Raw genomic sequence first — 15,185 nt, forward strand, 5'->3', positions numbered from 1 at the left:
GAGGCTCTTGGGTGGCGATACTGGAGATTTTCTGAGAATTTCTCCTCTTACATTTTATTTTTAGAAGAATAGAGAACTGCACAGGTTTCAGTCTGTGTTTTTATTTTTTTTTAAATTTTTATTTCTCCCTAAATCACTTTTTCACCAACATGTCCTTCAGCAGAAAAGCTTCATTTCAGAGCGTGCGTTTAGGTGTGAATAAAGCGAGCGAAACAGATTGCAGGTGAAACACTCTTAACTTATTAGATAAGGCCAGATTTCCAGAGGTATGCAGGTGATTAGTGGCATTGTGAAAAGCTGGAAGTTTCCTGCCTCCAACTGTTTACAATTGCGGGCAGAACCATCTAAATGCAGCAGCGTGGCCGCCTGCACCTTCAGATTCCCAAATTCCACTAAAACCCTGGCCCCTGCTATTGTCTGTTTATGTTAAAATCAATTCAGCCCAGCATTTGTTGAGCTGTACCTCTGATCTGCCACAAGCACCGGTGGTTATTATCTCGCTCAGATTTCAGAACTGCTTTCCCATTATCCATAATTTTCTATATTCACACTGTTAGGCCGCTGGCTCCGACAATGCTGCGGCTGCTGCTACCTGGGCACGGTGAATAGCAGAAATCTTTCACGCTGAAGGCAGATCATAGGCAACCTGCTGGGGTTTTGGTCTGCAAAAGTCTTAAATGAAAGTAGTTTTGTGGTATTTAGAGAAATAGCATCTCTTTTCTGTGTGGAACAGCAAATCACACCAATTGGGCCTCGCTCAAAAGGCACTTCCACAGTTCAAATGCAGCTACGAGAGGCCAGAACTCATGGCTGAGTTTAAAACTCGGTTTAAAACGTCTTAAAGATGCTTTTTTTTTTAGTGGGGGGGCTCAAAGTCCCCCAAAATGTGTTCCTGTGGGGCACCCCGGGGTAGGTACATTCCACATAGATCTGTTGCAAAGCTCATTTTGCACTTTGCATTAAAATATTGCTAATGATTTTTGCAAATCATCTACCAGCCCCAGAAATTCTTCTTGTTTTGAGGAAGATGAGGGGTTAAATAAGAATTTCTCCCTGCAAAGATGGTTTGGAGGGATGGATCAATCCCAAATGGACAAAGAATCTTGGGTCAGTCCTTGACTTTGAACCTTATTGTATAGAGCACAAATAGAAGATTTTGAATAGCAAATTAGTGCTCACTGTGATGGAAATGTAAGATAAAGTGCAGCTCTCTGATGAGTCTAAACAGGCAAAAAACTGCACCTTACACTTAATCCTTTGAAAGGGGGAAAACTGAAATATGAAATAGTGGCTCCACTATTTCAAATCCTGCAGCCTGTGGCAGTTTAATAGAAGAGATGAGACTTTGTGTTCTGCACCAATATTCATTACCATGACAGTGTTTAATATTATGCCAGGATTAAAAGTCCTGCTTTGGATCAAGCTCTATTAATCACGCCATATATCCAAATTATTGTTCCCTGTCTTTCAGGGGATTGAGCACCATGGAAAGAATTATGTTCAGTTGAGTTGCACTGTGCTGCTTTCTGTAGATTTCTCTCAAAATAACTTTTTTTTTATTTATTTTCTGTTGCACAAATAAGAATAGTCCCTGGAATGAAAATAAGCAAAGTAGTTTCCATGTCTGGTGCACATATTTATTAAACTCTGTCTGTGGTTTATATTTTTCTTCATTCCCTTCTCAAAGAAAAGGAAATAATCAGTTCACAATCCCTGCAGATGGGCTGTTGCCAGCTGAGGTTGTAAAAAGCATATGTGAACAATATAAAACAAGATTTCTTTCACCCCAGAATATTCATTTTTCATGGGAAGATCCCACCTATTCCTCTAAATGTATTCACAGAAGGGTTTTTTTCTGCCAGCTCTTGGAATAAGATAATCACACAGCTCCAAGGGGGTTCCAAATAACCATTTTTGCTAAATTTACATAAAAATCCCAGGCTTCTCCTCTGGTACATTCTCAAGTTGTTTATGTAGGAGGCTTTAAAAGGGTCAGATAGAGGATCCTGAAATCCCAGAGATGAGGGATGACTTTTGGCACCACCAGTGAAGTTTCCAGCCCCATCCCTGATCAAAGCAAGGCCTGAGGATTTCTCCTTCCAGGGATGAGCAGATCCCCTCTCGCCCAGTTCAGGTTGTGCCTCCAGGAGAGCGAGACTCAACAACTGCTGCTTTCAGGTAATCCATCAGGAGGATCCAAAATTAAATGCTTTAATTACGGTGCTCCTCAGATCCTAATTCTTCCTGGTGTCAGCGGCGATGCGGCTTTCCGACCTCAGCTCGGGCTCATCTGTCTAACGAACCACGAGCTTCATTATCCCAAATGCAGATTGAATTTCCCTTTGAAAGGCCCCCAGATGCACAGGACAAAAGATGAGGCACGGTCCCAATGCATCATCTTTGCTGGAAAAGGTGAAACCTCCCTCACGGTGTGGGTTCTAATTCTGCAGACAAATTAATTTCGCGTTCGCTGTGACAAGAACTTGTCACCAACCACAAAATATTTTCCATCTCCTTTTCTTTCCCAGTTAGTAACTTATGGTTTTGTGATTCTGCTGCCTGTATGGTGGAGTATAAATTAAATTAGTGCTCCTGGATGCTCTGAAGGTTTCAAATAAACTGCAGATTTATGTACTAAGACACTCTCATATTTATGCACTGTTTTCCTATTTACTCAGGAGAAAGCCAGACTTTGCCTGTGAAGTGTAATAAATTTGGGAAGTGCACTCATTGTTTCTTTATGTATTTCAAAACTTTTCAGGCCCACCAAGCAGTTATTGTTTTTAATCTGGTTATTGGAAGGGACTGAATGATGGGAAGACCCGTGAGGGGCAGGGCCACCCCAAACCTGCATGGGCAGGCTCTGGTCTGTGCAGCAATGTCAGGTCCTGACCTTCCACGGAGCATGAACATGCAAAATAATCCCACAGAAATACAAGAATATATGAAATACATTAATATAGAATACAAGAATCCCAAGAGCTACAAGGCTGTATTTCTTGGACTAGGTTTTATACACAATTAACTGCATCTAAAAGAAAGTTTCACTCCTTAAAGCATCCATTTCCAAATAGATTGTTCATTCCAAAATCCAATTTAATCAAACTGGGTTTAGTTTGTTGTTTTTTTTTTTCAACTTGAAATGTTTCACATGGCCTGAGTTACTGTTAAGAGATTTGGTTATAAAGATGGAAACTAGCAGCAGAAAACAGTGAAACCAGCCAAAAAAACTTGTTTTCTGCAAAATGCAGTGACTGAAGATGCTGGGGATTCTGCAGCAATGAGGTATCAATGAAGAAATGCAGATACTCTCTAGGAAGGTCCATCCCGTGGAACTGGCTGAATTGTGGATCCTCCCAGATTCTGCTCCTTTACCTTTAGCTCATCAGCTGGAGCTGCTGTCCTGGAACAGAAATTCCTTCTCCTGATAAAATCCAGGCTCCCTGGCAGGAGAACAAAGTTCTGTTAACCATTTATTGTCTTTAAACACAGCAAAGCTGATGAACTCTGATGTTTCTCTGTCCTCCTGCCCAGCTGACATCAGGAGTGAGTTTCAGACATCCTCATGGTTGGCTGAAAATGAGCTGAGCTTGCCTTGAAACATCCCCAAGGATGTGATTATAGGTCTGTGGTGTGGAGAAGGAGAACAGGGGAGAATCTTCTGCTCAAACCTTGGCCAAGGTGACAGAAGGGGCCTTTTCTCACCAAGCACTGCCTCTGGCCTTGGTGTCAGCACAGAATTCCCTTGTTCATGAGCAGCCAGCACTGAGAGAAAACAAATGGCTGAGAGAATAGGAAATACGGAGATGAAGCTCTTTCAGGTGGCAGAATGCATCTAATTATTGTTTTCTTCTCCCATATGGCTGTCAGTTCCCTTTAATCTCTTTGTTATAAAAAAAATAAATAAATTAATTCCAGAAGAGATGCCTTTAAAGCAAGTAGTTAAACGCTCCTGGCGTTCTGCAGGCTGCTGTTGCACAGTTGCTGCTCGCCCAGTGTTGAATATGCAGGAGGATTTGAAGAGCCAGCCGTGCTCTCCTTCCTGTGGATCAATCCCATCCAGGCTGGGAAGCTCCCCTGGCTGTTTTCCTGCCTGGAGTCGTGAGCCAGGCTCGGTCTGCACTAGAGCTGAGCTTCTTTTAAACAGCTGAAAGTACCTTGCTTTATAATCAGTGCCTAAATAACTGAATAAATAACCAAAACTAACGTGCTGTAGAGAAATCCTGCGGGAATGCTGGCGTGCAGGATTAGTCTGGAGGAAAGAAGGCTTGAGGGAATCCTCCTTGCTCTCTCCAAACACCTGAAGGGAGCGTGAGGCAGGTGGGGATGAGCTCCTCTGACATGACAACGGCCTCAAGCTGCACCAGGAGTGGTTTGGACCGGATTTTAAGAAAAATTGGCTCATTGAAAAAGCAGAGAAATATTGGGAAGAGCTGCCCAGGGAAGTGGTGGAGACACCAGCCCTGGAAGGCTTCAAAGCACGGGTAGATGTGGCACCTCCTGATATGAGCAGGTGGAAGGTTGGACTTGATGATCTTGGAGGTCTTTTCCAGTCTGGATGGCCTTGTGATTCTGTGCCAAGCTTTCTGGGGGAAACAGCACCTTTTAACAATTCACTCAGGGAAAACAAACCCTTCTGAGTTCCCTAGGAAGGAATTAAACAGATGTACCAAATCACACATCTGAAGGAGCTTTTGGTCTTGTTGGAAAGGACAGTTAATAAAGGTGGTGGTGGTGGTGACACTGGCTGTTGTCCAGAAAGATCTGGAATTTTTTACAACTTGAATCAAAATGGGGAAAAGTAGAATAAAATCTCAGTTTTGCTCTGCAGCCTTTTCACTGGTTAACAATATCTGACATGTCCCAGTCACTCCCATTCGTAGGAAATGGTTCAGAGAACTCACATTTCTCCCAAATCCTCATTCTTCTCGTTTAGAGGGAAGTGTGAACATCACAGACACACAGACTCAAAATGCAGAAATCAGGCCCAAACTTCCTGAATTATTAAGAAATTAATCCATTCTGTATTTGTGACTCGATTTCTTTGTTCAATAAACAAGGACTTGAACTTAAATAATTTAAGGTGTGAGCAGTTACAGTCTCTGCTAAAAAGGAATAAATCCTTTGTAAGTCAGCACTTCAGGCAGAGACCTTGGAGACTGGAAACAAGGACTTGTAATTTCCATGAAAGTTGTGTTTTCAGTTGCTGTGGTTGTTACCTCCAGTGCAAAAGGAGTCAGCATTACCAAAGCCTCTGAAAAAAGCTCAAAACTGAATTTGTTAGAAAAAAACAACTTCAGTTTGCAGAAACAGCAAACTGTGAAATCCATGACCATTAATATTTCAAAGTGTTTTGGTGACATAATAGATCATGAGAGTGAGGCTCCTATGGTTTGTGATATTCCCAGAAATCCAAGGTGTATTTATAGCTGCCTTCACACTTCAGTGTTTTGTGTTGTGTGAGATACAATGATCCAAATATAAATGAAAATGATAGGAAGCTTCAAAAACATGAAAAAAGAAATATTTCTTTTTTGTCTCTATCTCCTTCCAGCCTCAATGTTTTGTTCTTTCCTCTCCTCACACAATTCTCTGTCTGCTCTCTTCTACCTTGGCTCCCATTTTATATATTTAGATTGATTGGTATTTTTAGGTCTTTTGAAATCTTGGCCAATATTTCCTATTTTGGGGTCTGAAAATACCTTTAGTGCTACAGAGAGTTTGTTTGCTGGGAGAACCAGTCAATAATTCAGCACTTCTGCCGTGTTTATTTCGACTTGCAAAGTCATTGCTTCAGTGTCACAGGGTTTAAAAACAGGTTTGAGCCCCGAGTTACTAAGGGGAAAATACAAATTGGCCTAAGGAAAAATCATAGAATTGACTGAGGTTTACATCCCACTTTGGACCTGTGCTCCTAAATATGCTGGATGTTCTATAAAATCTCAGCCTTATATGAACCTCTGTATGTCATGCTTAGAAATTATTTCTTTTTTAAAAATATTGCTACTCTCAAGAAAGGATTTTACATTCTTTTTCCTCTGCTGTAACAAATGCTGTCTCTTTTTCTCCAATAAATACAATCCTTTAGTCCTGTGCCAAGTATTAGCTGGAAGAGGTCTGATGGAAGCCCCTTGGCAAAGAAAATCCAGCACAAGACTGGAGGAGTTCTTGAAATCCCCAACGTTGAGGAGGAAGATGAAGGTTCCTATGAGTGCATCGCAGGAAACACTCGAGGAATAAACATTGCAAGAGGTCAATTATTTGTCTATGGTAAGCAGATTAATTGAATTTTGATTTTTAATGAAGAGCAGGATGGTGTTCAGTTGTGTGGTGCAGGTGAAGTCTCCCAGCCCCTTCCTGGAGGCAGAAAGTGCAGCTCAGGTTAATTTGGTTAAAAACTGACTGGGGGCTCTCAGTGGCCTCAGAAAATAAAGTGTTTTACATCAAAGCTGGGATTGGAAATGTGGGAAGCTGGGAATGTTAATGCAAGGCAGAGAGGAATCCCTGTGGATTTGTGTGGAACATCACAGGCAGGGAGGGATCCGTGTCCAGCAGAAGAGGAGGAGCAGGGAAGGATTTGGGAGCCTTTGGTCTTGGCAGTGAAGGTGATTTCACCTCCTCTGTTGTCCCATAAACAGAAGAGGACAAAGCACAGCGAGCTCATCCCATTCCTCCCTCTCCTTCCAGCTTGGCTAAAAGTGGAGAATAATCTGGGAATCTTCTCCCTTTCCTTGTGCCTCCCCCTGTGCATTGATTCCAGTCCCAGTCACACAGGATGGTCCCTCATTTCCAGGGTGAATTATGTCTCTTCAGTGGAGTTGTTAACACCCAGGAAAAGCAACACATTTTGACAGGAATAAGAGGAGAGATCTTTTCTTTACCTCATAAATCTTTCAAAGGAGAAAGCAAAAAATAAATAAATAAAAAAAAATGAAACATAACAGTGAGGAGAAAAAAAATCACAGCAAGCGAGACTGAGCCTCCAGTTAACATCTGTTGAGAAGACTCTGGCAACTATTTTCCTTTTTTTTTTTTAAGTAAATCTCTTCTAATGAAGAGATGCAGGCTTTGCTGATAAGCTACCAGGCTTCTGCAGCCATGACTAATATCAAGATATATGCCAGGAATAGAACAGTCTGCTGCTGGTTTAAATATTTCATTATTTCCTTGCTTTCAGGGGGTAGATTTGCTCTCATTGCTCACTAATTTTTTTCACCACGTCATTCAAGCAGTTCCATTAAAATTAAGTTCAGTAGATTACCTGGCTGTGATTGATAACAGCACAGGCAATTATAAAATTATGATCAGTTAATTCAATCTAAAACAATGTGCTTATTAACTGTGCTTTGTACATTAATTAATAGCTGTTCATGGTGCAATGTATAAACAGCACTCACAAAGCCTTGGCATGAGGTTTTTTTTGTCATATTAGGAGTGTGCTGGTGAATTATCTCTGTAATTGATTTCCTCTTGCTCCTTTTTTGTTCTCTGGGGGTTTTCCTTTGGAGCAAGGTTGTCTCCAAAAAACAGGGATTCTTTCCTGGACACTTCTTTGTGTGTGATCCCTCCAGCCCATCCTTCAGGCTCTGAGAGCAGTAAAAATTCCGTGTAAATGGAAGTGGGGTGAACTCATCCTTATGGGATCTTTGAGCACTGAAAGGGGCTCCAGGAGAGCTGGAGAGGGACTGGGGATAAAGGCTGGAGGGACAGGACACAGGGAATGGCTCCCAGTGCCAGAGGGCAGGGCTGGACGGGATTTTGGGAGAAGTTGTTCCCTATGAAGGTAGAAATGCTCTGGAACAGAATTCCCAGAGGAGCTGGGGCTGCCCCTGGATCTCTGGCAGTGCCCAAGGCCAGGCTGGCTGGGAACAGCCTGGGATAGTGGAAAGGTCCCTGCCATGGAATGAGGTGTTATTTACCCTCCCCAGGTCTCACCTCCACCTCTGTCCTGACAACTGTTCCAAATGTCAGCCTTCCCCATGGGAATTCCTGCTCAGCTCAGTCCTTAAAACTCAGCTGTTTACAGAGCTCCTGGGTGACTCCTGAAAATTCTGCTTTTACACCGCAGGGAATTTCTTTAGAGGAAGAAATTTGCAGAAATTAGGTGTCCTGGTGCTTTCAACACACATATCCTGAATTTCAGGCATCTAAAATCAGCCTTTCTGCACATTTTGGTCACAAAAATGGATAAAATCTTGACCAAACTCCCTACCCATGGACCACTTGATTTCTAACATTTTCCCAAGCTTGTCCAGAAGTTTCATACCAGGGAATTGTACAGAATTCACTTCCAGCATAATAAAAATGTGTTAAAGAGATATTAATTAGCCCTGCTCAGTTCTTTAATTAATGGCAGCATACCTCAAGCAAAATCACTTTTCTCCTGCTTAAAACACTTTGCATATTCTTTTCAGCACCCCCTGAATGGGATAAAAAAATCCAAAATGCCTTTCTGTCTCTCTATGACAGTTTATTTTGGGAATGTAAGGCAAGAGGAACACCAAGTCCTTCCTATAGCTGGTTAAAAAATGGCCAGCCCCTCATGTCAGAGGTAAGATTCCTGTCTCTTTTGATTTCTTCTTCATCTTTTTGTTGTGGTTTTTTTCATTATTTAGTCATTATTTTAATTCCACAATATATTAATTCTGTTTCAAAAAATAGATAAAGATTAATATATCAAAATAAATATAATAGCACGAACTCTTTGCAACACAGAGCCTCAATTATTGGAATTCATCTCTATTGGAAATGTATGATATTGGAGTTTAGAGGGAGAGAAAAACACCAATTTCTTCATGGGAGCAATCTAATTACTACAAGGTATGGCTGTAGGTATAGAAGGGCTTAAAAATATGAATTATAATTGGTGAAAGAAACAAAATTGGTGAAAGAAACAAAACAATGCCATTGTTCATTCATTAAATACATTTGTAGACATAATCTGCAGTTTGGGGAACTGGTAGGATGCCAAAGGACTGGAAGGGGATTCCAGAGCTGGAATTGCAAAATGCTCAGTGTTGAATTGCACTTTTCTTCTGTTTCTGTGGCTGGGTGGGACTTTGGTCTCGTGCAGAGTGGCTGCTCTCCTGCCAAGTTAATCCTTCACCTTAATTAATCAGTCAGCTCTGAAAATCAGCTGATTCTGTGGGTAATATTTTCTGTGCTTTGGGGAAGGATAATCCAAAGAAAGCCATGTAAAGGTAAAAAGAAGAGCTGAATAAGTGCAAAATGTCACTTTAAAGGACCAAGAGGAAAGGGAAGTAGGAGTGGAGGAGCAGAGGGGAAGTTTGGAGCTGAAACCCTCGAGGGCCACGATCAGATCCATCATCAGCCAGGTCTTTGAGAGCCCGGCTTCCAGGCACAATCCCTGCATTCCTGTGGTGGCCAAGCTCTGGCACATCCATCCCCCAGCCTTCAGCACCCTCATGGAGAAGGATTTCTGTGAGAAGAAGCTCTTTGCAATCTGCTGAGGCCAAGTTTCCCTTTTTTTTTGTTTTTATGGAGCATCCATGCAACATCTCTGGGGCACACGATCTGCAAGGCATCCTCACTTGGATGAAAAAAAATAATTCTCTGATTAATTCCTGCCTAGCAAGAGCACATACAGGAGAATTTCCAAAACATATGGGCTAAATTAGCACCTGCTGGGCTGCAGAACCAGCATTTATTTGATTTAGTTGTACTTATTTAAAGTAGTTGGAGTGGGATCCAATCTTCTATATAATTTTCTGCTGGATCAGTCCTAAACAGACCCAACCTGCATCTGGGGAAAATAGCCAGAATTTACCTGGACTGCAATTTTTCTGAACCTGCTCATTGTAGTCATTGTCACCTTTTTCTGAGCAAGATTATCTTGTTTCTCTCTCTTTGAAGGCAGCAATATTTAGAGTCTGTCACTCTTCAATTGCACCGTTTCAATAAAGAGGAATGAAACGCTCAACAGACACATTTTCAACCAGCATTTTCACAGTACTTACAGTGTGCTGTAAATGCAATTCTTCAGGCAACAAAGTGCTGGATGTTATTGCTCAATGGACAGAATGGACACTTTGGAGGGGAAAGTACAAGGGAGATGTAATAAAATATTCAGTTTGTCGCAGCACCCTCCGTGTCGGAATTCTCCCAGGAAGAATAACATCCAGCTGCCTTTCACCCTGGGGCTGATTCTGATTGTCTCCTCTTTGTCAAACCTCTCTGCCTGACCACCTGGTTGGGCATGCCAGCATTCTCCCTGCTCGTGTACACGGCGTGCTTTATTCTTCCCTTTGTCTGCACGGCTCAAAGGGCCGGCAGAGAACGGTGGGGAATTTGGGATAGGCAAGGAACACGAGCCTTGCTTCAGAGAGGGGTTTTGTATTCAGAGGATGTTTGTAAAAATAGAATGCATTGAGAGGATAGAAAACAGCCTGGAGGTAAAACTAAGTATGCAAAAGATATCTGTAGTGAGAGCCTCGATAAAAATTATCAGTGGCTAAGTAATGTAATGTTGTTAATTAGTTTGCCACACAGCAGCCTTGCAGCCCCAGGCTGTGCTCTCATCACTTTTCCAAGCTAAACAAGCTTGGGCTGGGTCAGTTTGTGGTGGGGAGACCTCCAAGGGAAATGTGGGGTGTTGGGAACCATGTCCTGGATGTGTGTGCTGAGCCCAGAACCCCCCGAGGCCTGGGCTGATCCCAGCAGGAAAGGGGGGATTGTGCCCCTGTGCTCAGGTGAGACCCCACCTGCAGAGCTGCCCCAGCCTGGGCCCAGCACAGGAGGGACCTGGAGCTGCTGCAGAGAGCCCAGAGGAGGCTCCAGGAGGAGCAGAGGGATGGAGCAGCTCTGCTGGCAGGAAAGGCTGGCACAGTTGCCATGGTTCAACCTGGACAGGAGAAGCTTTGGGCTGAGCTCAGGGTGGCCTTGCAGGGCCTGAAAGAAAAATGGAGAGAGAGTATTTACAGGAACCTGTGGAGAGACAGGACACAGGGAATGGCTTCGAACTGACAGAGAGTGGGTTCAGATGGGATATTGGGAAGAAATTCCTCTCTGTGAGGGTGGGCAGGCCCTGGCACAGGTGCCCAGAGCAGCTGTGGCTGCCCCTGGATCCCTGGCAGTGCCCAAGGCCAGGCTGGACAGGGATTGGAGCACCTGGGACAGTGGGAGGTGTCCCTGCCATGGCAGGGGATGGAAGGGATGAACTTTAAGATCCCTCCAACCCAACCCATTGTGGGATTCTGTGACAGGTGTTCAGCACTTCACAAGTACATTTGAGACACTTGTGGCTGTTCATCAAACACTGGAGTGCATCCCCTCACTAAGTACTCCAACCTCTTCCATTCCTGCTCCAGAGGCAGGAGAGCCAGGCTGAAGGAGCAGCAGCATCCTCCCAGTGATATCTGCTGTTCAAGCTTGCTCTTGGTGATGGGATTTATATTCCCCGTGGGTATCTTCCAAACTCATCTGTTTGGGGGAATGTTGTTTTTTTTTCTCCTCCTCAGTGCTCCACTTTGCAGTGCAGCTATTATTGTCTCCAGAGGGTAGTAATTGTAAAATCACAAGATATTTAGCTTTAAGTTATGATTGCAGCATGAAACAGGCTTTTTTTTTTTTTTCTGTTTTCCAAAGGAGAGCGAGTAAAACTTCTTTTAATACGTGAAATTCCAAGCTCTGGTCCAAATATACCCACTGTGCATCTTCCTGTATTTCAGCAGAATTGCTGAAGGAAGTTGGCATGTGTAAAAATCCAAGCCTGGAGGAGAACACCCTCCCTGTGCTCTGAGCAGCTGCCTGGGGCTTTCCAATTGGAATTTAAGTGTTGGCTTGCAGTGGAGCTTTTCCAGAGGCTCAGGGGGTGATGATGTTTGAAATGTTCCTGTTAGTGGAGCACTGATGTCTCCTGTGGAGCTTTTCTGACCTCCTGGGATTATCACCATCAGGTTTATCTGATGGGATGATGGAATGAATCCCAGCCAGGGAAGAGGTCAGGATCCAGGTGGAAGATGCTCCAGGCTCCCAGGGTGGAGCATCCCTACAAGCTGCTTCTGTGCCACCTTCATGGAGAAGGATAACCGCAGATTCCCATCTCAGCAGTGCAGGGAAACACATGGAAAACCTGGACAAACCTGCCCAAAGCCACTACTGCAACATGTGCCTGGATTTCCTGAAAAGCTGCAAGAGCTCAGAGGGCTAAAAAACAACCACCACCGCACAGCAAGGTGCACATCCCATTTCTGATGGATCCTTCCCCATTGCTCCCAAGAAAACAACATTTCTGCTTCTGAATCCTGATCAGGTGCATCGGTGTGATACTAAAAAACCTTTTATTTGTTCACTCGTCGGCTTTGTCAATGTTTTTCCTTGTTTTTCTCTTATCAGGAAAGAATTCAAATAGAAAATGGGACTCTCCTCATCCCCATGCTGAATCTGTCAGACTCAGGCCTCTATCAGTGCGTGGCAGAAAATAAATATGACACCATTTATGCCAATGCTGAGCTGAGGGTGATCGGTGAGTAAATGTCACTAAAATGTGCAGGTACCAGTAAAAAGGACACTCATTGAAAAAAAAATTGAATTTAAGGAAAGAGGAGATGAAACCTGGCAGTTCAAACCTGATATTTCTTTGCTTTTCACCCACATGGAAATGTGGGGTTTTTTTTAGTTTAATTTCATGGCTTGTTTGAGGAAGGAATCTAATCCATGTGTGGTCTTTTTTATTGTCACATATACACCTGTTTAATGAATGCTGTTTCTCGCTTAGTTTGAGTTATTAATAGTTATTCTGCAGGTTTTAAAGTTATTTCAGAAAGCAAGGGAAATAGGTTGAGCTATAAACAAAGCACATATGGCACATATGGGCATAAACAAATAACACAGAACAAGGAATGTCATTAATTAATGATAACCAGAGATGAACATGAATGGAATTTGCTCATATATTATAAAAGTATTCTGTTCTAGACTTCAAAATGTAAAGTTTGCTCAACAGTCAAAAATCAGTGAAACCAGTAACACACATCAGGAGCACCCAGCATCTTGTGTTTTCTCCTTCTCCAAGAGTGAGTTTTCACATAAACTGCTGGAAAAATAAACATATTTTCAGAAAACAGAGTAGGCCTATGAAAAGAAAGCCAGAGTAGAACTGAGCTTGTGACAGAAGACTCTGCAGATGGATATATGTGTCTGGATCAGGAGTGTGAAGTTTATCCTGCTCGGGAATCTTGTCTTCCATCATGGATAGACCAGTCCTCCCAGTCTCCAGATTTCCTCAGGAAAATTTATGAAATTACTGTGTCAGAGCACACAGCTCTAGGTAGAGAGCTCAGAAACAGAATTAGGATTCTTTGGTCCATAGATACAATTTTAATGTGTAGATTTAGATTTACTTTTGCAGAAATCTGAGAACTGAAACAATTTCTGGATTCTCTGGCTGAGCTCAATGAGAAGAATTTGGCAAGTTCATTTAGCAGAGTCTCTTCTTCCTTCTCTCTTTTTAGCTGCAGCCCCTGATTTTTCCAGAAATCCTGTGAAGAAGCTGTCTGTTGTTCAGGTTGGAGGGGAAGTTACAATTGGTTGTAAACCCAGTGCTTCTCCCAGAGCTGTTGTTTCCTGGAGAAAGGGCTCGGAGGTTCTGCGCCAGAACAAAAGGTAGGGGCAGCAAACAGTTACTAGGTTATTAATTGAAATTGATTTTTAATTTGTCTTGTTTTTGGATTTTTGACTAGAACCAAAGGATTTTCTCCCAACTTCGCTTGAGCACTGTTAGAAGAATACCTTATAATTGGCAGAGCTGGTTTTATAAAAAAACTGTTCAGAAAGAACTGTTCAGAAAATTTGCAATATATATCAGATTTTTACACTTTTAAAAAAAAATTAAAATATATAGGATAGTTATGCTTCTGAGGCATAGCCTCTGTTTCCCCCCATTTTAGTAATTAAAGGTAGGATATCTGTTTTCTTGCTATGAACATGAAAAACCATCAAACACATGTACATGTATACATGTAATAAATAACACTTTTACAGTGTTGTGCCGTTGGATTTCCTCTGTTTTAACATCATTTAAAGCTGATTGAAGCTCATCTGGCTCAGGATTGCTTTTGGCAGCTCATCCATGGAAATGCCAGAGGCCCCTTTGTCTTTGGAGTGGCCGTGGAGCTCTGCGGGTTCGATGAGCGCGGAGCCGGCGCGAACCCACGCGGGCCTTTGTGCTCATCATCGCTTAATCCACGGCCAGCCACGGAGCTGGAGGGAATCAGCCTGCCGAGGAGGCAGCCCTGGAGGCCCAGGGAGGCAGGATGTGTCCCCAGGCTGAGGTATAATCGCTGTGTGGCTGTGCAATAACCCCCGGCACAATCGGCCTCCCTGGCCTGGCGCTCACGTTTAGGCAGGATTGAGCCCCTGGCCCAGCACTGACAGGTCCCCACACACTGGTTTGGGTCAGGTGGGGTTTGCTGAGGATTAATTCCTTATTCCTGAGCTGCCAGGAAGTGTCTCCTTTGTTATATTCCATGTCCTCAAGCACAGGGTGGGATTGTTGGGGCAGACAATCCCCATGGAGTTGGACTCCACGATCCCTTCCAGCTCAGGCTTTTCCATAATTCTATAATTCCACACTAATGGCAATTAAATAGTGAAATATTAAAATCAGAGGGTCTTACTGACAGAAATGAGGGATATTGTATGCAACATACAGCCCTGAGGATATTTCCATGCACAAATGGAGACAGATGGATTAAATGGGCAGCAGTGTCTTCAGAAGTGCTGAGAATGTCTGAGAGTCCTTCTCAGCATCTCTTTCAGCTCACAAATATAACAGCAACCCTCTTTTGTCACATTCTGTCGTCAGCCTTTGAAATCTATAATCAGTAATTCATAAAGCTCTGGCAGCTGAACACCAGATTTTCACACAGGACCACTTGCTGGAGGAGGTTAATTCGGGTCACATCAGACTTAAAATGATGATGATTCTCTAGAACATTATCCCAAACTGTGGCACAAGGAACTATTTCCCTATGCCAGGCTGCAGGGATGAGCAATAGAGATAAATCACAGGAGTATTTATGAAAGAAGGTGCAAATCTGAGAATTTTACATAGGTGCTGGCAATGGAACAGAGAAATTTGGGTGAGAAATCATCCCATGGGCATAGAAAACTTCTCAATTACTTTTACCCCTTTAAGAAGTGGTGATTTTATTTTCATTTTAACC

At 42.9% G+C, this 15,185-nt stretch overlaps 1 protein-coding gene across 2 annotated transcripts in view; it reads left to right on the plus strand.

The window, feature by feature from the left end:
- Positions 1-15,185, plus strand: part of CNTN6 (contactin 6) — a 125,427-nt gene that overhangs the window by 78,853 nt on the left and 31,389 nt on the right. For both annotated transcript variants that reach the window (XM_015641429.3, XM_015641430.3), the window contains exons 8-11: positions 6,089-6,270; positions 8,415-8,551; positions 12,355-12,484; positions 13,473-13,623. In XM_015641429.3, the coding sequence (XP_015496915.1) occupies positions 6,089-6,270; positions 8,415-8,551; positions 12,355-12,484; positions 13,473-13,623 (600 nt within the window). The remainder of the gene's footprint in view (positions 1-6,088; positions 6,271-8,414; positions 8,552-12,354; positions 12,485-13,472; positions 13,624-15,185) is intronic.

This window comes from Parus major, chromosome 12 (assembly GCF_001522545.3).
Source record: "Parus major isolate Abel chromosome 12, Parus_major1.1, whole genome shotgun sequence".
Taxonomy (NCBI): Eukaryota; Metazoa; Chordata; class Aves; order Passeriformes; family Paridae; genus Parus; species Parus major.